We start from the raw sequence: 24,003 nt of genomic DNA, 5'->3' as shown, positions 1-24,003 counted from the left end.
ATACTCCAAGCCTAGCTTTAGTTTGCAGGACAACCTGAGTTAATTCTGCATACTGTTTTGACTTTGATATCCTATCACAGTAGTGTGTTGATGTAATACAAGTGTCATCGTGCATTGGCAGGATGGTATGGTACTTAGACAAATACTGTGGATAGTAGTTAATTAGACTTGGGGAGAACTAGAAGACTAAAGTTGGTGGGAAGCTCCTAAAGCCAGCAGTATCTGCATCTGTGGCTGGTGTATTGTTTGACATCAGACTTGCTTGTTGTTTTTGGCAGACTTCCTGTCTCAGCCCTGCAGGAGAACTTTCAGTCATTGTTAGGAGTGCTGAAGGAATCTGTGCAACTGAACTTGGCTCCACCTGGATATTTCCTGCTTCTGAGGTATAGCACAAAACAAGGTGGTTTGGTTTGACTTGATTTGATTGAGTAGTACTGTCCATATTACTAATTTGGGATGAATTATTTTTCCTACAGTACTCTGAATGACTTTGTGACCAGAACTCCTAACCTGGAAAATAAAAAGGACCAAAAAGACCTGCAGGTACTGTGTATGCACACTTTTAGTTCACAGATCTGGCACTGTACTCTTCATTATAAACGGAGATTAGCCCAAACCAAACTCCATGTCTGAACATCCACATACTCTGAGAAAGTTTAGGTATGGTGCAAGCCAGTAAGTAAATGTGTGAGAATGCATAAAACATAATCTTCTAGCTAACAAAATGATATTGTATATTTTTGATAAAGTTCTAACATGGCTCAGGATACTGATTGGCCAACGCTGTATTCAGATTGGGTGTCTTTTGTGATGTCATCCTCTAGATTTAAATTCATAACACAAATATGATGTCATCAGATCCCTTCATTTGCATTATCATTGAAATTTTCAAAACCAGCTAGGAGAATTAGGTGCACTATTCCCATTGAAGTCAATGGGAGCTGTATAGCTATGTCCCCTAGTTGGCTTTGGCAATCTCAACAACTGTTTATCCATTCACCTATTATGGAAATGAGATGAGGATTAGAGATGGATTCTTTTCTCCGACTGGTTCTGCTTTTGCCAAGCTAGCTCAAGCACCACAGACTTGTCACGATCATCTTTGGCTCTGAATTTAAGATGAAGTGTTGAAAAGTGAACCTTCTAATAGCTGTGATTGTGGTGCTTGTGCTCCCCAGCAGATATGGTAGAGATGTGAGTGACTTCCTCCACTTCTACTCCATAAACTGGTCAGCAAGATAATTGTGTAGCGAATGCCTAGCTTTTTACAGCATTACCAAGGAATGATCTGATTTCTCTGGCAGCCTTGGAAGGGAAACCTGAAGTTTCCAAACCAGAGTCTCCATCCTACAGTGAATAACTCCGTTGTTGAAACGTGAGTCTGGAAGTAGGGTTTGGCCAACCCTACAATGGGAAGACTGAAATATGGCCAGATGAATTCCCAAAAAATAAAAGGACACTGTTAAATCACTCAGTTAAAAGTAACCAACACCCCATCTAATTTAATAACACATGGAAGCCCTGTAGCTGAAGGGAAAGGAAAAAAGCAGACAGGTTTTCAGACCATACAGTTCAGAGCCCAAAGAACAATAGAGGGTACTGGTACAATTTTTTTTGAAAATCTGAAGAATAAATTCAGAATGTACAAGTCTTTGAGAGATGACTGCTTATTAATGCAGTATAATGAAAACTTTGTAATCTTCGTTTGAACCCACTGGATGATTGCTCCACTAGAACTGAAAAATATCTTGATCAGATAAATTCTGTGGCCCTCCAAGGGGACAAAGTTAAGAAACCTCAGGGGACAAAAACTCTTCCTTTAAAATATAGTAACTTGGCAGGTAAAAGACTGGAAATCTGGAGAACCAGGTAAGAGTCCATACTGTGAACAATTAGGGAAATACGCAGTGAGTTGAAACCTTTGAATTTATCAGTTATTGTAAGAATGAATCCCAAATATGTTTCAAATTTGTGACCTAAAAAAGTATATGAGGGAAAATGTTGTGTGTGACATTTTGGGATTCTTTGGGGTTCAAACCTCCTGCTCACCAATGGGGTGTGTGGACCCTGATTCTCATTAACAACAGTACTATTGTATTCCTATTGGATGCTCCGGTTGTACACTCTTATCCTGATGGCCAGAGAAGCAGTGGGAGATAATATCCATAAAGAATAAACTCATCATCTAGCCTGGCTCAAGCTAGAAAAAAGAAACTTGTCAGGAGGAGTAATGGTAGCAATAGGAGTCCCAATCAAACTGAAAATACAACAGAGTCTGCAACAAGACCCATGGCTTCTGTGACATAGATTCTACTAAACTGCTGATGTAAATCATTACAATTTAAAATGCCCAGAAGGCAAATGAGGAAGTGGAAAGAATGAAGACATTCTAAACAGACTTGTTCTGGTGTGTGCTCAGTGTGTGCCAATCTACACAGGAAGTGAAAAACTGAAATGGGTTGCTTGTTTCTCCATTTTTTAATCTTTGATTCTGCTATTCTCTTGCCAGTGCTTAACTTTTATACCACAGTTGAAGAGCATGTTTGTCAAAAGGGAAAAATTCCCCCTTCCCGTTATGATTATAAGGATAGTCATCAAGAGTAGATTAATTATAGTGTGAGGTATTTTTTGCTATCATAGATGAATTTTCTTGTATATTAATGTTTTAGCCCAGATATTTGCATACATGCATACACGTGCATAATGACCTTTACATGGAAAGGTAAGATTAAGACCTGTACGTGAATCTACTCTAACCCAAAGCTTTTCGTTCTTTTTCATTGTTCATGCCTACTACCAAATGAAATGAGTGACACTTTACTACCTGCAGAGGTGCTGATAAATGTTTATCTGCTCTGTTTGTTGTTACTCACTTCCATATACTTATAGATATGGTACCAGGTACAAAACGCTGCCAGTTTCCAAATAAAACAAAAGCTTCCTTGGGCTGGCCAGGTCCCAATAGCTTTCATCTGATACAGTGTTGCATTGATTACTTTTCAGGAGGTGACCCAAAAAATCTTGGAAGCTGTGGGGAATGTTGCTGGTTCCTCCCTGGAACAGACTAGCTGGCTGAGCAGGAACCTGGAGGTGAAAGCCCAGCCTCAGATCTCTTTAGTTGAATCCAGTGCTGAAGATGACTTGTATGGTAAGGTTCTTTCTTAAGGATCCGGTGTCACTTCTGACCACCTTGCCACTTTTCTCTACCATTTACAAATAGCTATTTGGTGTAGAGGTTAATAGGGTATAACTGTAATATTTCTGGCAAATTCCTTTTTAAAGAAGTATACAGTTTTAGTTTTTTCTTAAATGAAAGCTAAACTTTAGAAATCCAGGAAATTCTACATTCTTCTTCAAATGCTGGTCCCTATGGGTACTCACTGTGGTTGCACGCCCACTTGAGACTGGAAAACTCTTCCATAGTAGTGTTCATTGGTCCGTGCCGGCACCCTACTCCTCCTCATACTCCGAACCAGATGCTCTGGGGAAGTCTTGGCAGGACGAACTCAAAGTTTCATGGTAAGGCCCTCCCGTTTATATATAGTGATTTTCCTTCATTGGGACCAATGGGTTTTGCACCATCATGCTGTACTCAATTGTCGTTTGAGTGCTTGTTTTCTTAAATTGTCCTTCTCATTCTTTATCTTGTTCTTTCATTAAGTCTCTCAGGGAGTTATCCCATGCTGGTTTTGATCACAGCTATCTTGTCCCCTTTGATAGATGCCTGTCTCATCTTTAGAGTGGTCAATCTGTCCTCCTCTGACATTTCAATAGGGACGTGCTGCAATCTCCTGGCGCCCTTACGTCTGTCCTCGATTCCTCCCTAGACCATCTGGTCCAGTGATGGCCTCCACACTTATCTTCTAACACACACATTCCTCGTTCACACACAAAAGAGGATTGATTTATACAGAGCATTTGATTTACACAGAGCATTTGAACTGAAACTGCAAATAGCAAATTACCAGGAATTAATGTCCAAATATGACTTTATTAATTACAATATACTGTCGTAATTTGCTAATAAGATACTACAGGAACATAGGCCCCAATTCCAGGCCATCCTGGACAAAGGGCAACTGGTTGCCAGATTGTCCATTCAAGCATCACTCGATGCAGAGGACGTGGCTTCCCATTCCGTGGCAACCTTGGTAGTTATGAGCCAGGCTTCTTGGTTGCAATCCTTGGGTTTCCCCACTGTGATTCGGGTAACAACCTGCTTAGCAAGAAAACAGACAAGTCACTTCGCTCTCACGTAAACCTTCGCTCCTGGCACCCCACAGGAAATATTCTAAGCCCCCTCTTCATAGGGTATCACCCTGCCCCTCAGCCCTTCTGTCAAAGGGTCTATGAGCCCCCTCAGAAGTGCCAGAGGATACAGCAAAGCAGACATGCCACACTACTGCCGCCCCCTCTTCAGACTAACCTGCATACCAAGAAGGCATTTTGGTGGGATGCTCGAGCACCACCAGCCAGTGTCCGCATAGCCAGTTCATCCCACCTATTTCAGTGGCTGCCTGGCCCATTTCTTCCTGATGCATGAGCATATCACATTGGACAAATGGGTCTTGGCCATAAGCTCAACTGGCTACATGATAGAATTCCTTTCTGCCCCTTCTCCAAAACCCCTCTCCCTGTCTCTCTTCAGGGACTTCTCTCATGAGAGGATTCTCATACAGGGGGTGAACTTCTTAATCCAGGTACGGGTAATAGATCCCATACCCTCTTAACATAGGGGGAAGGGCTTTTACTTCAGATACTCTCTCATCCCACTCCCAACCCCACCCATCCTGGACCTCAGACAGTTAAATGTCATCATATGATGTTCAAGATTCAGTTCACCTTGGTCTCCATAATCCCTTCCCTGAACAAAGGCAACTGGTTTGCGGCCCTCTGTTTTGAAGGATGCCTGTTTTCATATAGACATACACCCTGCACTTTGTGGTGGGCCTCTAGAACATTTCCAATACAAAGTGCTACTCTGCAACACCGAGAGTTTTCACAAAGGTACTGTCATGGTGGCAGCATACCTGCATCAACAAGATACCCCAGTAGGTTCCTACCTAGAGCATTGGCTGCTCATGGGATGGTCATATCAGGAAGTGCAGGCTGCAGTCACCACTTTCACTCTTTGGGACTTCAAGTAAAATCCAGAAAAGTCCGTTTTAACCCCCACACATGCTATATAATTATCCGATTGAATCTGAATTAATCTCCGTTGCCAAGAGGTATGAAGGAAGAAGCAGTCTTCCCAAAGGCTCTATAAATGGATTTCAGGCTGCATCCCTCCTTCAGAGTGTCATGGCTCGCTCACCTGGAGCTCAGGCTGCCTCGGTGGCTTCCTTTCTGGAATTCCCCTCTCAGTGATCTGTAGAGCAGCAGATTAGGCATTCATTACTACTTCTTTTTTTCCCCTTTTACTAGGCATTATGCCCTGGTTCAAGCTTCTTTCAAGGAAACTTCTTTTGGTTCAGTGATCTCACAATCTGTGGTGCAAAACACTTCTTGCATCCTCCGCCTTGATGAGCATTGCTTTGGAATCACCCACTGTGAATACCCATAGGGACCAGCACTTGAAGAAAGGAGCATTACTTACCTTATAATCACTGAAGTTCTTTGAGATGTGTGGTCCCTGTGGGTAGTCCACAGTCTGCCCTCCTTTCCTTGTGCTTGGACCTTCACCTGATTCGCAGTAGGGTAGGAAATGGAGAGTTACAGGTCGGTACATGTTGCCTTTTATACCCTTGGTTCATAAATCCATTCAAATCATCTGTGAAAAATATGCCCCTTTTTGACTAAGGAACGTTGCTGAATAAGTGTTTTCTAGTAAATTTTTCATTTTTCCTAAGGTCTTTGCTAAATGTAAAGCATTCAGATAGAGGCTGCAGAATTTTCAAATCATCGATACTTGTATAATGCGCATGTGTAATGTGACCAATAGTGCATTGCCTGTCTCCAATAATCATTTACTCTTCTTTTTCAAATCCTGTAACTTAAAGATCTGAGGATAGAAGCTTGTATCCGCAGACATGATAGCTCTGTTAACACCTGTTTATTGGAAACTGGCCTATGTTTATGGCTTTAAGGAAGTTTAAAATGATACAATGTATAATCCCTGTAAGATCAAGGGTGGGCATGTATATAAGGAGCTGGCAGGGTTCCCAGCAATACTTCACTGCAACTCACTATGCAAGGTATAACCCAGATGGAAACCAAACAAATCCTGAAACTTATAGGTTTGCCACAATAAGTTCTGCTTCAAAATGCAAATCAAACATTTTGTCTTTTTCAGATGCTTCACTCGTACCATCTTCAATGGTGTCCGCCTCTGCTCCCTCAATATACAGTGTTCAAGCTCTCTCTCTTCTTGCAGAAGTAAGATATAAAGTTCCTACACATCTCCTTAAGTAGGACAAAATTGTATCACTGATCAACAAGACATCAAATCAAGCTCAATCAATTTATTAATCAAAGACTACTTCTAAGATTAATCAGGACTATACAGAACACAAGCAAAGATTGATACTTTACCCTTCCTGGGGACAGCTCTGCAGATTTGGTCCCAGTTTATTGCAATTCAGTGGGGTTTTTATACCCTGGCTGTTTGTGTACTTCTACGGTTTATGGTTTCCTATGTAACACTTTCTAAACAGTTACTTCACTTTGCCCTTTGCAGTTGGTTACATACATACATTATTTAATCATAACCACAAATTTGACAGACAGGTAACATTTCCTGTACACAAGCAAGATGATTCATGTCCCCTATATGTTCTGTTCTATACTCAATACAGAGCTCACTTATGAGTAATTTTCCATTATTTTTCACGATAACGTATGCAAAGGTTCATGCTTAGTACTGAATTCATTTCCTCCAGTTATGTTTGTTTACCCATTTATCCTTTTCTCTTGGTCTTGGTTACAATTTCATAACCTGTTATTCAAGCACTGAAACCAAGCATATTTGCTGCATTTGCTAGCACATATGCAGTTAAAAGTGCCTTCTGCAGCTGTAAAAATAGATACATTTCCATTGCTTTTAGAGCACACCTTATGTACTTCTAATATGCTCAAAGTTAGGTTTAGCTTTTAGTTCCCTGAACAGAGCTGGGAGTCCTAGGCCTATATGACAACCGTCCCATAGCATTACTTCGTAAAGCTTTATGGGAGTCAGGCATATGAGCTAACAAGATAGATGCTTGCCATTCTTCTCTATATAGTGGTTAACAATTGATACAGCTAAACTAAGGTGTGGGGTTTATTCTGGGGTATGATAGTGAAGGTGAGACCGTTTTCCTTTTTGACTTTTTCTGAAGTTTAACCTTCCTCCCTCTCCAAAAGTCTCTATTGCAGCTTAGTATGATAGGACATTCCAGGATGCAGTCCAGACCAGTGAGGTGCTGTCATCCCTTCCCCGCAAACTTGGGTGCCTCACAATGGTTTTGCTGCTATAGCTCCCACCTGGGCTACTCACAAACAGCCTTGCAACATGCAGACAACACCCAGAGTATCTGTGTCTCACTGCAGATCAGCCACACATCAGTCACACTCTGGCTTCCACAAGCCTTGGTTACCACTTGCAGGATGACCCAACCACACTTCCAGTCCTGTATTTTCCACAAAAAATTGTGTTCTGCAGAGCCCACTGCTGGTAGTGCATATATATTAGGTCCATTGTCCCTTGAAGGGAATTAATATGTAACAGTCTGCTACCCTAAATGGAGTTACCTGCACAATCAACAATCCTGGATTAGTTTTAATTAAAAAATAAAACAAGTTTATTTACCTACAAAGAGAGAGGTTTTAAGTGAGTACAAGTATAATGCATTAAAGTCAGAAGGAGTTAAACAGAAATAAAGATAAAACTCTTCCTAGTCTTAAAACTTAGCAGACTAGACTTGGTTCAAGATAAAATTCTTACCACGTGCTCCCAGTAACATTGCTGACCAAGTTCCCAGTTGAGGATCCGGCCCCAAAGTCCAAAGACTGTTTCTTTTGTCATCTTAGGTGAAAGAAAGAGAGGTGGATAGCAAGAGAACTTGGGGTGTTTTTGTCCCCTCACTTTTGTAGTCCAGTCACCCTTTGAAATGCATTTTCCTGAGAGTTATACCCAGATAACATTCCTTCAGGCTGTGTGGACAAAGACCAGGAGTCTGGTGGTGAAAGAGACGTACTGTTGTTTGCTAAGACGCAAATCTGTTTGTTCCTGCCCCCTTCCTTGTCCATGAGTGCCCACTTGATAGGTGATTGCCCAGGAGCTTTGGTTACATCGTTGTCCAGAGGTGTCAGCTTGTCCTGTGTCTTTGAGAAACAGGTTTACTCACTCCCCAGACTTGTCTGGTGAACACACTTCAGTCATGATTTCATCTTACATTCATAACTTTATATATAATGTTAGTACATTCATTTCACCATGATGTTACTGACCATATAATTATTAGTTTTTAAATAATACCTCACAAGGCATATTTTGTACAAAATTATTGTAATGGTGTGTAGGATGTGAATACAGGGGTGCATTTGGTCACATGTGGGATTTGGGTTTTCTGAAGGTTCTTGCTTCTCTCCTGGACATGGTTTACCGTAGTGATGAAAAAGAGAAAGCTGTGCCGTTAATTTCACGCCTGCTGTATTACGTATTTCCGTATCTACGCAATCACAGGTAATAGCGCTTGCTGTACATATTTATATTTTCTTTAAATCATACTAAATGTTAATCTGATCTTCAAGGCATGTTGTAAGGCTCAACTTTATTTCCCATGCATTTACAAGATGGGGGCATAAGGGAAACTATAATGGGTGGGGACTTGTTTGGGGTGAAAGCGGATTTGATGTGGGTTGCCTTAAATCAAGGATGTATCTTTAACATATGTGAAGGGTACTTGCCGTATATAAATAAGGTGTGTGCCCTTTTTAGCATTTTTAGGACTCTGAATAAATAAAGGTAACTTTTTTAACATAAAGTATAACACCGTTTAATCATGATTATCACAAAACACAGGCGATCGGGTAAATGTTCATAACAATTTTTGCAAGGCTACTCAGTTGGTAGTCTTAGTGGATCTATGCCCTTGCCCACGCAGGAATCCCTTCTGTAGTTTAGTTGTTGGTCATCAGCCAATAGCAGGATGGCACACACCTTCTGTTTTGTTTAGGCGTGCACTTTCCTAATGATTAGATCTTTTCTAACTGCTAATAATAGCAAACCCCTTCTCTGAGTGGAATCTGTAGGCATGGCCTAAGTGCCCTGCGCAACTGTCACAGTGACTCTATTGTAACCAGGGCAGTAGTGGGGTACTAATGCTATTGTTCAAGTCTGTAAACTCTGTCCTTCAATTTAGAGTAAGGACTAGAAACTGCAGTAATCTTAAATTTTGCAGAAGATGGCAGGCCATCTGAAAAAAGCTGAGATAGCATTTTGCCAAGTAATGGTTAATTCCAATTCATCTGTATAATTGAAGAGGCATTCATTTCCTCAGTCCTCAGGGAAAATAAACCTCTTCTATATCTAGCAAACAGAATTTGGAGTAAATTATTACTGTCAGGACTAGGCTTGGAGTTCTGGGGAGAAAGGCACTTATTTGGTGGGCATGTCTGTCATGAATATTAATATTTGAAGTTTCTTTGCAGTGCCTACAATGCCCCTAGCTTCCGTGCTGGTGCTCGGTTGCTCAGCTCCCTAAGTGGATATGCCTACACTAAACGAGCCTGGAAAAAAGAAGTTCTGGAGTTATTTGTGGACCCAGCTTTCTTCCAAATGGACACTTCATGCATTCAGTAAGCAATGAAATTGTGGTCATCTGTAATTCTGTTGGAAATTTCCAAAGATATTAAGGGGAAGTCTACTATTATTGAAAAGAAGCTTTATCTTGAACTTCCCGACAGAATATATTAACATTGAAATAAGTGCCAAATTACTCGTCCTAGCAAATTGTTTTATAAAAGGATTAGGTTTTCAGCAGTGTGTAGAGGCAGGATAACTTCTCTTCACATCATGTAAATGCATATTCTCCACATTAACTTTGGGATCCTCACATAATCGGGTTCAAGAGCATAAAATAACCATGTCTGGCATTTCAAACACAAATCAAAAATGAAATAGTAAAATGTGCTTCTTTTGTATGAAATGTTATCCTAGGGTCTCTTTTGTATGATGGTGTGTCTACACTGACAAGTTGTGTTTATCTTTAATTCTTTGTGTATTTTATTCAGTTGGAGGTCCATTATAGATCATCTTCTAACACATGAGAAAACTATGTTTAAAGATTTCATGAGTAAGTATTCTTTGCTGGTAATTTATTGCTACAATAATTTGGATTTTATATTCTGGTGAGCTCTCAAACGTATATTTTGTCTTACGTTAAATTAAGGAGGTAATATGTTATCTTCAGTGCATTTTCACAGCTCATAATGTTACCAACCTTGATTAGCTATAGTTAAATAATTTACTTATGGAAATCCTTCTCTGTTAACATGCTCAAAATGGTAGAGAGTAGTAGCCATGTTCAGGAAGATATTCTAAAAGTTCTCTTTTCAGAAATGGTGATAAGGGATTCCTGCTATCGTATTTTTGCATGAGTCTGTCTGTAGGATAGAAAAGAGCTCCATGCAGGGGGGAGCACCATCATAAGAGCAGAAGGCTTCGGCATTCTTTTGACCCCTCACACTCTAAAACATCATTCACCAGGCTCGACCAAATTATGGGAAGATGGAGACTCCCCTCCAAGGGAAGTCTCCAACTCTCAAGGCCTGAGGGAGGACAAGAGAAGACCCCTAAAACACACCTGAGAATTGAGGGGAGGATACTTTGGTCTCTGTCCTCCATATACCCCTTAAGCCATTTTAAAATGTTTTTTAAAAAACTAAGATACAAAGCTCTTTTAAAAAAAAAAAAACCCTTAATTTATTTTGGACCCATCGATTTTAAATCTGTGGCAGGTATTTCAGTGTCGCAGAGCTCTTTTTGAGAGATCCAAAATCATACGTATAAGAACACAGGGGAGAGGAGAGATGGGCACACAGGGGTGGAGGTGGGAGTTGGAATTGCTGGGCAACCTCCTAGCAGCTGAAGTGCTTCTCTTGCAACCAGAATTCCCCACCCATACATGCAGACCTACACTGTGCCAATTGTCCCCCCTTTCAATGGGTTTTAACGGCCTAAGAAATAACTAGGGCTGTCAATTAATTACAGTTAATGCCTGCAATTAATTGACAGCAAAATTAATGCATTTTTAATGCGTTAATCGCATACCTATGGGCAGGGCAGGAAGCATCAGTGGCCAGGAGGGGAGGGGGCTGAAGCAGCCTCAGTCCGCAGCTTCCGGGGGGGGTGGGGGGGGGAGCGGGAGCGCAGCGGGTTTGGAGTCCCAAGAATGGCTGAAGCTCTGCAGCCCTACCCTGTACCCTGAGAGGGGCTGAAACCCCATGCCCTCAGGGGGGCTGAAGCCCCGAGCCCCTACCTTGACCCTATATTTGAAAATATAGAAACTCCCTGAAAATATTTCAATAAATAGTATTCTAATATTGTTTAACAGTGCGATTAAAACTGTGATTAATCATAATTAATTCTTTTAATCTCGCAATTAATCATGATTCATTTTTTTAAATTGCTTGATAGCCCTAAAAATAACTTGTGTTTTGAAGTAAAGATGTATCTCTTAAACTGTGTACTTATGGTCTTTTTTGTAGGTATGCAGAGCAGTTCTTTAAAAATGTTTCCAAGTTTTGAGCAAAAAGCAATGTTGTTAAAGCGTCAGGCTTTTGCTGTCTTTAGTGGAGAAATCGATCAGTATCACCTTTACCTTCCATTAATACAAGGTAAGAGTATATGTTTTAAATGTGCCTTGTTTCCATAGATACAGTCTTCTTATAGGTTACGTATTTTTTGTTGTATTACCTATTTCCCTAGCACCTCTGAATTTTTGCTAGGTTCGGGGGGGGAAAGAAACCTTTAAAATCTCTGATCTCTAACATAATTAGTTTTTGACAAGAAAAAACCCAAACAAAAGTTAATCTAGCTCCAAATCATTGTCATGTTTTGAGAGAGTGTTTGGAAAAACTGACAATTTCTTTGATGGAGTGAAAAAAACGGCCAATCAAAACTGGATGACATAATCAAAGCAAACGACATTTTTTTCCCTGCATTTCTAATTTACCAAAACTAGTTTTATGTACATGGAAAAATTATAACTTTTTTGAAAATGTGTTTCAGAACGACTGACAGATAACCTCCGTGTTGGACAGACTTCTATAGTTGCTGCCCAGATGTTTCTCTTTTTCAGAGTTCTGTTGCTAAGAATTTCTCCTCAGCATCTAACCTCACTGTGGCCAATCATGGTGACTGAATTGGTAAGCAATAATGCCTTTACGTTTACCAATGTAGAAAATATTCCATTTGCTTTCCATACCCACCTTTCCCTTCCTTCCAAACACGCTCCATCTTTGCAACTGGTTTATGATTTTACATCTTCATTTTCAATTAGATAATTTGGGGGGACTGTTGTGGTTTAAAAATATATTTTACTTTTCATTTATAAATTTTGTTGTTCAAAGAACTAATTCTTGTGATAGGCTGATGGTGTTTTATAAATGACAAAGTTAAAATAAAACTTATCCTGCGTTTCCTAATCTCATATGAAGCAGTCTTTTCCATGATTGTGTATACACTTTAACAGTTTACAACTTTCCAAAAGAAAAATATGCCTTTCATTTTTTTTATTTTTGGTTAAGATTCAGACGTTTATACAGCTGGAAGAAGACTTAGCTGAGGAGGATGAACCATCAAAGTAAGAATTGTTTATCTCCCAAAAAACAGAAACAAATAAACAAAACATGTCCAAGAAACTTAAACCTGGCTCAGAATCTTGTACGAGGAGTTGTGGTTGCTTTCTGGCTGGAATTTCTGAAAATCACAATAGCATTTGCAGCTTGCAAGCAATGTTGCATATTGAAGTCTGGCATTGACATACAGTAAATGTTGTCATTAGGCAGCTGATGTGGCAATTGTGTTTTAGAAATGGGCTACTTACAGGAAAAAATGGGTGAAGAGATTAATCAGTTTTTGACTATTTTACCATGTAGTTGTTTTTTAAATAAATGTCTGAAGATAAAATATATAGTACAAATGAACCCTTATAGGTGACTGTAATCCTTTGGCAGATGGAAAATATTTAGTGGGTTTTTTCTTAATAGTGCTTTCCTTCCTGGTTAATCACACAGGAGCAACAGCAAAGTAAGCAGGCAGAAAACTTCAGTTGATGGCAGTGGCCCCTTACTTTCAGACATACAACAGAATGAGCTGTCCTTGTATTTATCAGCTTGTAAGTTCCTGGACACAGCGCTTTCTTTTCCACCTGACAAGATGCAGTTATTTCAAATGTAAGTCCTCAAGTTACTTTTTTAATTTATAGCTTTATGGCATATAGTACTGTAGGTAACATGCTATTTGTGCACCATTTAAAAATATGTAAATGTACTCTTAAGACTCTTATTTTCTCCTCCATAGTTAATAAAACTGGTGTGTCTCTCATCAGTCTTTTCCTCATCCACAAGTTTTTATATAGGTATGGTGTGACCGGATTCCCAGGGGAGCCAGCTGAGGTCACTCAATTAGGGTGAAGTGCAAAGAATGGGGCAGACAATCCCCAGAGCTGGTGGATATTCCAATACTTAGATTTACCAAGCCAGCACAAAACAGCTTCTTTATTACTTCACTGGTTGCCCAGAAGCCAACACCACAGTTCCCTTAAAGTAACCCAGCCTCAGGCCTCCATCCAGGTACCCAAGTCAGATATGATGAGGATTAATGAAAATCTTATTCATCATATAAAAAAGTTCTTCCAATTCCAAAGGATTGGACACATTACCTCCCACGTTAATGAATATTCCAGATCAGACCCAAGCACACGCTTACAGCCAATTCTTATTAACGAAACTAAAATTTATTTAAAAAAGGAGAGCGAGAGTGTGGTTAAAAGATCAATATACATACAGACAGGAGTTCAATTCTTTAGGTTCAGATTCATAGCAGAGATGGTGAGCTTTGTAGTTGCAAAGCGTTTTTAGAATTTAGTTCATAGGTTAAAGTCCAATACTATATTCAGAGTGTTCCATCTTAGGACTGGGATCTCAACCCTTATGGCGTAGGCTTCCCCTGCATGAAACCTCAAGCAGATCTGAGATGATGGGATCACGACCCAAAGGTCTTTTATACAGTGTGCTCTCATCCACTTGACCATACAGTCCTGGGTAAACAATGGGCAATCAGGGCGACTTTGAAGTAGGTCTATTTCCTAAGCATTGCCGGTAATTATCTACATGGATTAACATAAAATAATTTATCTATTAAGCAATCTATCACAAACTTCAAAGAGACATATAGACAGTGACATTATTTCACCCAAGATTCATCTAAATGTTAATATTCCCTTTTGATCTCTGAATCAATAGCTATAGTGAAAGACAGGAACTGTTTGTTTACATGGCTAGCATCTATAAGTAAACACACAATTCGTCTCACTGAACATTAAATCCCACCAAATGAGGGTAAATCCATCCTCATCATCGTATCCACTCATTATACTCCACACCTGAACATAGCCATTATATGAACAAAATACCCCCATATCTCAATGTCTGTACTTTGACCCGTTAAACTTTTACCCCAAATCGGGGAGATTGCCGATTACGTATTCCTTACGTATCCGTTCCTAAACCGAATTTCATACCCCTTGATAATCTGTACCTTATTCCCTGATAACCAGAAACTTCTATGCTTAAACTCTGTACCGTTTTCTTTTTACTTCAACATCATCTTAATAAAATTATTAAATCATTTCGAACTTTTAACAACGTAGGCTAGAACTTTGAAATGCAAACCTATCTAGCATTGAATGGCCTTAATTACCATTTCTAACATGTCTCTACAGGCTGGCTCTGGGTTAGTTAGCCTGCAAGCTGCTTAACCCTTTCTGGCCATATGTTACACTTTGTACAAGATTCGTTGCAATTATGAGACAGTGGTTTGCATAATTATATTTTAATCCAACAGTGTCCCATATGGGCATAACCTGCTGGATATCTGACAAATATTTAGATATCAGATTTGGAGAAGATTTTGCTGTTTCCAACACTGAGAGAATTGTTGGGAAAGAGCAAGGGTCTGTTTCATTTTCACTCTTATCTATCCTTTCAATACCTAAACAGACTGACCACAAAATACAGCTCTTATAACAGAGCATGCAGGAGGATGGTCAGCACAGCTATTAAAACAGTGGGATAAGAAAGCTTAGTAATGTAATTTTCAGCATTTTTTATTTATTTCTAGGGAAGGGACTCTCATGAATGATTTCTGACTTGTACAATTCATTTGTTTCAGGTACAGATGGGCCTTTGTTCCAGAAGTGGACACAGAGACTTGTAACATGACCTCTCATCTAATGGAAAATCACCAGGAATGTAAACCACATATCATTAGAATCATGGACTCGTTAAAGATGAAATATGGGGTAAAGATAACGCTTCATTAGATACATATTTTCTATTAACATTAAATCTGATAACTTTAAAGAACCATTTTTATTCATTTAGAAAAGTCAGCTGGGCGGTAGATTTCAGTTTCCATATTAAAAGGCTCTTTGGCTTTAAAATTGATCTATCTTGACAATATTCCTATTATATTACATTTACCTGGAGGATTCCAGATAGCCATTTATTTCAGGTGATTCACTATAGACACATCTACCAATTATGCAGGTAATATCTTCTGACCAGGGTCAGACTGGAAAAAATCACTGTACTATCCCAAACTCCCTCCATTCATGACCCCAAAATGAGAAACTAATCACAGGAGATTGGGCATGTCTTCATAATGTTACATGTTCAGATTTAATAAGATTTGATGTCAAATAACAACTCAGTTGAAGTTTGATTTAAGTACTGATTGATTTGTCTTACTTAATACAACACTATACAGAAATGAAAACATACATATCAGTCTGTGACTGGAGAAGTTTGGCAGCTCATTTCACTTCTAACTCAGTCCCCCAAATTCATCCCTTGTATTCTGGTTTAGATCAAAGAAAATCCTTCAAAATTTTTCTTTCCCAGGGCTAGCCCTGCTGAAATATCCTTTCTCATGTGTTATTTTGAATATTCTGAACTTACCTAATCAAAAAGTAAATTACATCTATAACTAATTTATTACTACTGAGACCATTTGTAACCATAATTAGCTCTTAATCATTCAGACATTAATCAATACATTACTCAGTGGCTTGCTGTTACATTGATTGTAGAACACATCTGTTACAACAAATGTTCCTTGTGCAGCTTGTCTATTACTAATATCTTCTCAATTACAGTGCGCATTTATAAGCATCCTTTGTTAATTATTAGAAGTCCTTCCTGGGCATCTGTACTAGGTTAGCAAGATCAGAGTAAAAAGCAGAGCGGATAATTAAATACAGTGCTACTATCGATTTACAGACATTCATTAATCTAAAACAAAGCACTCTTTAGCATTAGAGTTTAGACAGCTCTTTGGCTAATACAGAAATGTTCCTGGGATGTTTAGCCAAAGAATCATGATTTTAATATTCCAAAGAATAATAAAAGATTAACATTTACTAGCAATATTATGATCTTACATGCTTTGATCAAAAATGAAGTAGTTGATAAGAATATTGGTATTTTAAATTTTTAGGCTTCAGCATCAAAAATCCCATTAAGATGAATGGGGGTGTTCATGATTCTCAGGGCTGTTGTTTCTGGTTGTCTGTAGAATCACGCATACATTGCCATCACTTTCCATCCAGTCTCATTTGCAAGCTGATCTAGCTTTGCAAGCATAAGGGCTAATATTTTCATGGAAGCTGAAATTTTGGAGTATGGAATGAATTCCAGGGGAAAGTACCAACTTGCTAAACTACTGCAACCCTGCTCATTTTGCTCCTGGGCATAATAGATACTGCAGCTATTTAGGTCTTCTGGTTGGATATTGAAGGATGGGATCTCCATGTATATCTTGCACTGTGAATTGATAACTTAAGAAAAATTGGAATTCTTTTAATACAGGAAATCTTTCAAATATATTAAAAAATGACCATCTCAAATGAGACTAGAATGTAGCCTCAAATACACAGTTATCATACGTGTATTTTAAACTAATTTATCACTTTAGATACTGCAACATAGCCTCGCAAAATGGGGAGGGTTATAAAGGAAGACAAAGCAGATTGTGGCTAGGAAGTATGATTTAAAATTGCATGTACGCACTCAAAGAACTCTGTGTTGCTCACAAAAGAAAATTTAATGTGTGGCTCTACTCAGAAAAGTGACTTTTTTAGAAATGCATCTTCTAGCTTCAGATCTGCTTCCTGTGTTTATTCAGAGGAATATGTGCTTGCCTTAGTGTCACAATGTTTTTACTAAGAGAAGGAGGACTTGTGGCACCTTAGAGACTAACCAATTTATCTGAGCATAAGCTTTCGTGAGCTACAGCTCACTTCATCGGATGCATCCGATGAAGTGAGCTGTAGCTCACGAAAGCTTATGCTCAGATAAATTGGTTAGTCTCTAAGGTGCCACAAGTACTCCTTTGCTTTTTGCGGATACGGACTAACACAGCTGCAGCTCAGTGAACGAGCTATATTTTCTTTCTGCGTGTGCATCAAAAGAGTCAGTATCAAAGTTTGAAGTGCTAAATCAGATTCAGCCCTAATTTACACCTGTGCAACCCCCTTGAAGTCAACAGAGTTGTGAGGAATAAATAGGGTAGAATTGGACTTCAGAATCTTATTACATACACAGAATCTTATTGTGGCAGGGCATCTCACACACAGTTAATTATTCTAACCTCCATTATCCACTTGTCACCTTCTCCCATGCTAGTCCATGCCTGCCTTCCAGTATGTATGCAACACCTTCCCAGAAGTAAAGATGTAAAGCTGCTACCCAGTCCTTTGGGTTCTTTTTCAAGATCTATTGCTAATATGTCTACAGAACAGCACTCACTGACCGTTCCTAAGCAGGTGACCAACAGGGATTACTTGTGGGGGAGAGAGAACATAGAACCACATACCATTGACAGAAACTCACTTTTTAAAGTAAAACTCCATTGTAAGGCAACAGCTGTACAAATCCTCTTGTGATGCAAGAAATGCCTGGTGTAGCAGGCTGCAGATCTCACATTGATTGACAAATAGTATCTAGTGCAAATTTCAACCAAGTTTGTCATAGAAGAATAAACTAGCTTTCTGCATAATACTCAGTGAATCTTCTGGTTTGTATGCTTGTTTGCAGGAAACAAACACTAATGAGAGAACTTCAGAGAAATGTGAATATCCTCTTTTGAACCTTCGTTCTATATCCAGCATCACACAGTTAATGCCCTTCTTCAGGACCCTGAGCTGTGCTTTCAAAGCACAAGGTAACAGGTCCCAAAATGCACAGAGTTCAGCATCTCTGTCAGTGGACTATCCTGTTGGCAACAGCACAAGGATCTTGAAACAACTAGAAGAAAGTGTTGAATGTGACTTTTTGGAAAATCTGGAAAGTTAAGGCAATTACAGGAAAATTGATTTATGTTGGTATAAATAGTGAAACCAAGCTACAACCTCGTTGTCAGAGATTTGTTTCTGATTTTTTGTTTTATTTTTTCTGCCACACACTCCCAGTTTTGAAACTGCAGTTCAGCTTTTTTTTGTACTGGTATAAAGTACACCTCTCTGTATCTTGTTTCTTGCTTTGTGTTGAACTGTGAGGATTTTTGCTCAGCTTCTGTGGAAAGGAAAGGTAATATAATTTAGTACCAGTGATAAGCTATCATTATAGTCTTCTTCACAATAGAAACATGAATAGGATTGAAGAAAACTTTTTGAAATTAAAGTAGAAATATTTTGACTAATGAAGGAAAGCAACAAATTTACTATTTATCTAACAAATTAGGAAGATAATATTTTAATCTGACTCTGAGAACCTTTCTTCTAAAAGTAAAAAGAAACTAATGTAACTTTCCAAAAATTGCACGTCTGTGTACAGTCAGCTTGCATATATAAATACTTTCCAGAAGCTGTTTAAATTTTGATTATGGTGCTCTTTCTTTAACAATTGCCCAAACATATTTATCTACTAAACTTCTACAGAAGTAAATTAAATTACCAACAGGTGTATTTTATCAGCTTTAAGATGATGTAAGTAATGTGCAGACGTACTGCATTTGTAATCTCAAATCTGTATTATAGTAATATATTCTGTAAGATCAGTGATTATTTAATTTAGAAGACAGACCTATTCAGTAACATTTATTGCAATTTATATCGCTGAATTAAATTATTCCCATAATTCAAAAATGGTCACTTTCCTAAAATGAAAACTTTGTTCAGGAATTGTTCTTTCAGAGTCTAAAATCACTTTACAGCTTTTGAATGGCAATTTAAGTAAGGTAGTCCTGTAAAAATGTAAACTATTGTATATAAGAAACTTACACATCTTGAAATGTATGTGCGTTATGTCCTTCATAGAGACTTCTTTCATAGGTGATCAAAAGCAAAACCTTTTACAGTTTTTAAAGACTCTTTGTACAGGTAAATGTCTTTGCTGCTTTAGGTGGCATAAAAGATAGGAGGAGACAGTTCATGGGGCTGTGACTCAAAGGCTCAGGAGCAACCTCTGAATTCTGGTGGCAAAGCACTTCTGATGGATTTAGAGGAAAGGGATTGACTGGCTTATTCTCCCTCCACACAGTAAGGCTATATGTTTGAACTGCCTAAGATGCCATGTGTTTGATCATGACCTCATGGTGAGCATCCTGGCAGTTACCTGCAGGAGAAGGATTACAAGTTTTGGGGGGTTTTTTTAATTGAGAAAGCAAATGTTGCTGAATTTTCAAACTGCCTATTAATCCAATGAAGTATAAAATCATTAAGATCAACAGATAAGATAATAAATTATGTAGGTTGAATTATTTGGGGTCATTTTACATTTTTCATGTTTGTCAGGGAGAAGAGCTTTACTTGTTCTGTTTTAGTACCTTCATCTCTAAAGACTTGTTTTTGTGCGATATTGTTGAGCAGTTGGCCACTGCTACTAGTGGTAATTGGAAACCTCAATGCCAAGCTAGACATGCCAAGACTTTTGATTTCAAACACACTATCACACTTTTCTATTTAAAAAAGTCTCTGTAAACAGTAAAGGCATTGGACAGTGCAGACAGATTTTTTTTTTCAAGATTTATAGAGAAACACGGGAGGTTACTCTGCAATTCTTGTTGGCCTCCAGATAAACTTAGGTTTTTCATCTGTTTTGATACAAAATAAAATGATGAAACATACAAACCATGCTTTACTGTAATTGTGCTATACCATTGACTAATGAATAGTTATTTACTTATAGTCCTATGTTGAACTTTAATAATTTGTAAACGTTGGTACAATGAAGTCAACTAGTAAAAATAAAATTAAGGGTAGTATTGTTTACTCATTATGAATGTGAATTATCAGACTTCTTTCCGAATGTAACTTATTGACAAATTAGATCTGTGAAAGGTGTTGGCCAAATCACGGGTACAAAGATGTAGTATCTCTTCTCAATCATAAATCGCTATCAGACTGGAGCAGAACATTTGTTAAAGTTAAGTACACATGTTACTTCTAGAATTTTGTCATTTAGTGTAATCAGCAAATAAGGCTACACTCAAGGTATTTTGATGGTTTTATTTGTAAACTAATTTTTGTGACAAGAGGCACCCTTTGTTTTCAGTGAGGGATTCTCCTCCTGCCTAACCCAGATGAAGTGCTTATGTCAAGAGGGCTGTCCGGGATGGTTCACCACCAGATCTTTCATTCTAGGTCCACAGTTCAGTTGTAGATCTAAACAGCTGCCTGAACAGATTCCTTTTGCATTTACAGTACCAGCATTACTTATGTGCTGGACCGGTCTCCCTGGGTTTTTCATCTTTCTGTTGCTCTCCTTTCCATGTCCCATGAGACAGGGAGTATCACCTTTGACTCCCCAAGCTTCAGCTGTCACGAATATTAGAGTTCTGTCACTTTCAAACACGTTTCCCCACATAGCAGCCAAATAGCATTAACCACTCCACCACAGGTTCTCTCTCGTACTTGATTTTTGCAGGCCACTTTGTAAAGACAAGGTCCCCTTGAGTATCACTTAGCTCTAAATCCCCCCAACTTCCATATGGCATTCTGCTTGTTTTCATGGTCCTTAAGGATCTCTAGAGAAGTGTCTGGGGGCCACCGACCCATAGTTGTAGAATGATTTAATTGCAGTACAGCGTCAGCTGACTTTTAAGAAGAAAACATGTTTATATTTTTAAGTGTCTAAGGCCTGGTTGTGACATTTACCCAGACAATCTGGACTGATGAACAGCTATGTCCCCTTCAACCTGGGGTACCTTTTACACTGCTTTGCTGTGAGAGCCACCACTCCTGGTCTGCCCACACAGCCTCCAGCAAGTAAATCACTCCCAGCTATACTGTATGAGTGCTATAGTCAGCCACCCGTGAATTATGCTGCAGAAAACACCAGCAAACTCCCAGTCCCAGACTTTCCCTCAGAAATGTGCGTCTTGTAATGCCCAGCAGTCTCCTGGACGATGCAAGCTCATATAAAGTCCATCATTTCGTTAATAGAAGATATGTGCAAATCTTGTTATAACCAATGGAGTTTCCCAAACACTTCAATCCAAACACACTGGTTTAGATAAAACAATAAAACAAGCTTATTAACTACAGAAAGATATTTTAAGAGATTACAAGTAATGCGGCATAAAAGTCAGAATTGGTTACAAAGAAATAACGGCAAAATGCAAACTAATACCTAACTTAACAAGCTAAGTAAATACAAGCAAAGGTTTCTCTCATCACATGCTTTAGCAGTCTTATGGCTGAAATCCTTTCAGCCAGGATCTTTCCCTCAGTTCAATGTTAATTTCCTTGTCCTTCAGGTGCTGTTGATGTTGTGAGTAGACATGAAGGGAGAGAGATTTGGGGGCCTCTGTTTCCCATTCTTACAGCTCTGTTTCTTTGAAAATCATCTCCAGCTAGGGTTTAGGAGACAACAAGTCTGGGGAGATGGGAATCTCCAGCTGTTTTGTTGCCAAGATGTAAATTTTTTACTCACACCCTTTCTTTGGCTGCTTAACCAGGTGATAGTCCATTTGACTTCACTGATACCTGGCTGAGGCAGAAACAGTATGCCTTTTGTCTCTGAGGAACCTGTTGGTGCCTGCTTTTCTAAACATGAAATATGTCTCAGTACTGTTATACAGAGGAATCTTAACTTTACATTGTACCAGGACAATAATGATCAGCACACTGTGAGTTTTCAAATGATACCTCACAAGGCATACTTTGTACAAAATCCATTATAGTTTTGTAAAAGGGGGTGAACATAGGGATACAGACCGTCTCACTGGTCGTCTATGTGCTAGTTTGGTTATGGGCGGTGTTGGGTTTTTTACTGAAATAGTTATACCAGTACAACCACGTTAGTGTGGATGCAGATAAACACTTTTATACCAGCATAACTTATTCCTCTTTTTGTATGGGAATAGTTGTATCCGTTTAAAGCACTCTAAGGGCTTGCCTACATGGTGCAGCAATATGCACTAGGTGTGTGACTTCTTGAGCGCACTAATGTGTTGCATGCTAACTGGACTGTGTAGACCCGGCTGGTGCACACTAAAAGTTCCCTAATGTGCTGTTGCACTATGCTAACGTGCACTTAGAGAACTTCTCGTGTGTGCCAACAGGGTCTGTACGAGTCAGTTAGTACACCAAATGTTGGTACACTTTAGAAATCACATCCCCTAGTGCGCATTGCCATGCTGTGTTGATCTGATGCTGTATAGATTAGACTGATGAATGCAGCCATACAAGGGAGATTATACCACGTTAGCCATATTGGTATGGATAATGCAGTATATAACTTGGGTGTAGACAAGCCCTAAGAAACTTGAGCATAAAGCCTGACGTTAGGAACAGTAAAAAGAATACTTTTGCTTAGTATGTGTCCAGTAAGGATACTTTCTTTGCAAAATTAATGAGGTAAAGCAGAAAAACTAGTTCAGTTGGTTTTTATAGAAACTGCAACTTCAAAGTCACATAGGCTTAAAGCTTAATTTTCCAGAAGAAAAAGGTGATTACTGCCAAAGAACAGCAGAAGTTGAAACGTGGTACATGAAATAAAGGCCTTAAGTGTATTCAGTGTTATCTTTTTGAATGTAATTCTTTTAACATTAAATGTTATTTTGAAATACCTCTTCAAATGGAACTTTAATTGTCTTACTACTCATTTCTGACAGGCTGTCCTCACAGATCATTTTATTTTCTTTGACTCAAAAGTCTCTTCAGAATTTCATTTCAACTTAGCAAGCTCTAATGCACAGCTCTATATGGCAGGGTCTGTCTTAAGCAACTGCTCCGTATGGTGTAAGCACCAAAAGCTCTATGCCCCACGTTGTCTATTGTGTCTTTGGATTTTAAAACTAAGTTCAAATCATTCTGCTACTGCTCAGAACTGAAAGTCACTGTATTAAAATTTCTATCCTTTCTTTCTCTGCCTTCCTAGCACACCTTTGCAGTACTGTGAAACAATTTCAATTGTCCTCTCGAGAAGTTGCTAGGGTTCAGCTGTGCTGCATAATATTTGGAAAATTCTACTGAATAATAGGTGCTTATACATTTGAAGAAATATTACAGCATACTAAAGTCATCATGCAAGTCATCATTTCCAATTGGGTAAGATGTTTGAGAGAAAACTGATTTACGCTACTGAAGAATGTTGTTTTAAGTGGATAATATCAGCATACATGAGTGTTGACAACAAGTGGTGCTACTACCCCTGAAATGGATCTTTACTGGCTCCTGGTAGAGCAGATTACTGTCCTATCAGTGAAAAAGGTCCACAGTAATTATCTTCAATACACAGCATCTTATTGAGAAGGAATGACACAAGCGGTAAAGGGTTATATTAAGCACGTAACTC

The 24,003-nt window shown here is 38.8% G+C and overlaps 1 protein-coding gene across 1 annotated transcript in view; it reads left to right on the top strand.

Moving 5' to 3' along the window:
• The window catches only part of DOP1B (DOP1 leucine zipper like protein B), an 86,410-nt gene extending 63,208 nt beyond the window's left edge, over window positions 1-23,202 (top strand). Inside the window, exons 25-37 of the mRNA XM_074970185.1 lie at window positions 279-383; window positions 477-543; window positions 3,004-3,148; window positions 6,293-6,375; window positions 8,553-8,662; window positions 9,631-9,777; window positions 10,213-10,274; window positions 11,689-11,817; window positions 12,212-12,348; window positions 12,730-12,785; window positions 13,219-13,377; window positions 15,377-15,506; window positions 18,301-23,202. Of these exons, the coding sequence (XP_074826286.1) occupies window positions 279-383; window positions 477-543; window positions 3,004-3,148; window positions 6,293-6,375; window positions 8,553-8,662; window positions 9,631-9,777; window positions 10,213-10,274; window positions 11,689-11,817; window positions 12,212-12,348; window positions 12,730-12,785; window positions 13,219-13,377; window positions 15,377-15,506; window positions 18,301-18,558 (1,588 nt within the window). The 3' untranslated portion in view covers window positions 18,559-23,202. The remainder of the gene's footprint in view (window positions 1-278; window positions 384-476; window positions 544-3,003; window positions 3,149-6,292; window positions 6,376-8,552; window positions 8,663-9,630; window positions 9,778-10,212; window positions 10,275-11,688; window positions 11,818-12,211; window positions 12,349-12,729; window positions 12,786-13,218; window positions 13,378-15,376; window positions 15,507-18,300) is intronic.
• The last annotated feature ends 801 nt before the right edge of the window (window positions 23,203-24,003 follow it).

This window comes from Natator depressus, chromosome 1 (genome assembly GCF_965152275.1).
Source record: "Natator depressus isolate rNatDep1 chromosome 1, rNatDep2.hap1, whole genome shotgun sequence".
Lineage (NCBI taxonomy): Eukaryota > Metazoa > Chordata > Testudines > Cheloniidae > Natator > Natator depressus.
This window is presented reverse-complemented; position numbering and strand designations above follow the sequence as displayed.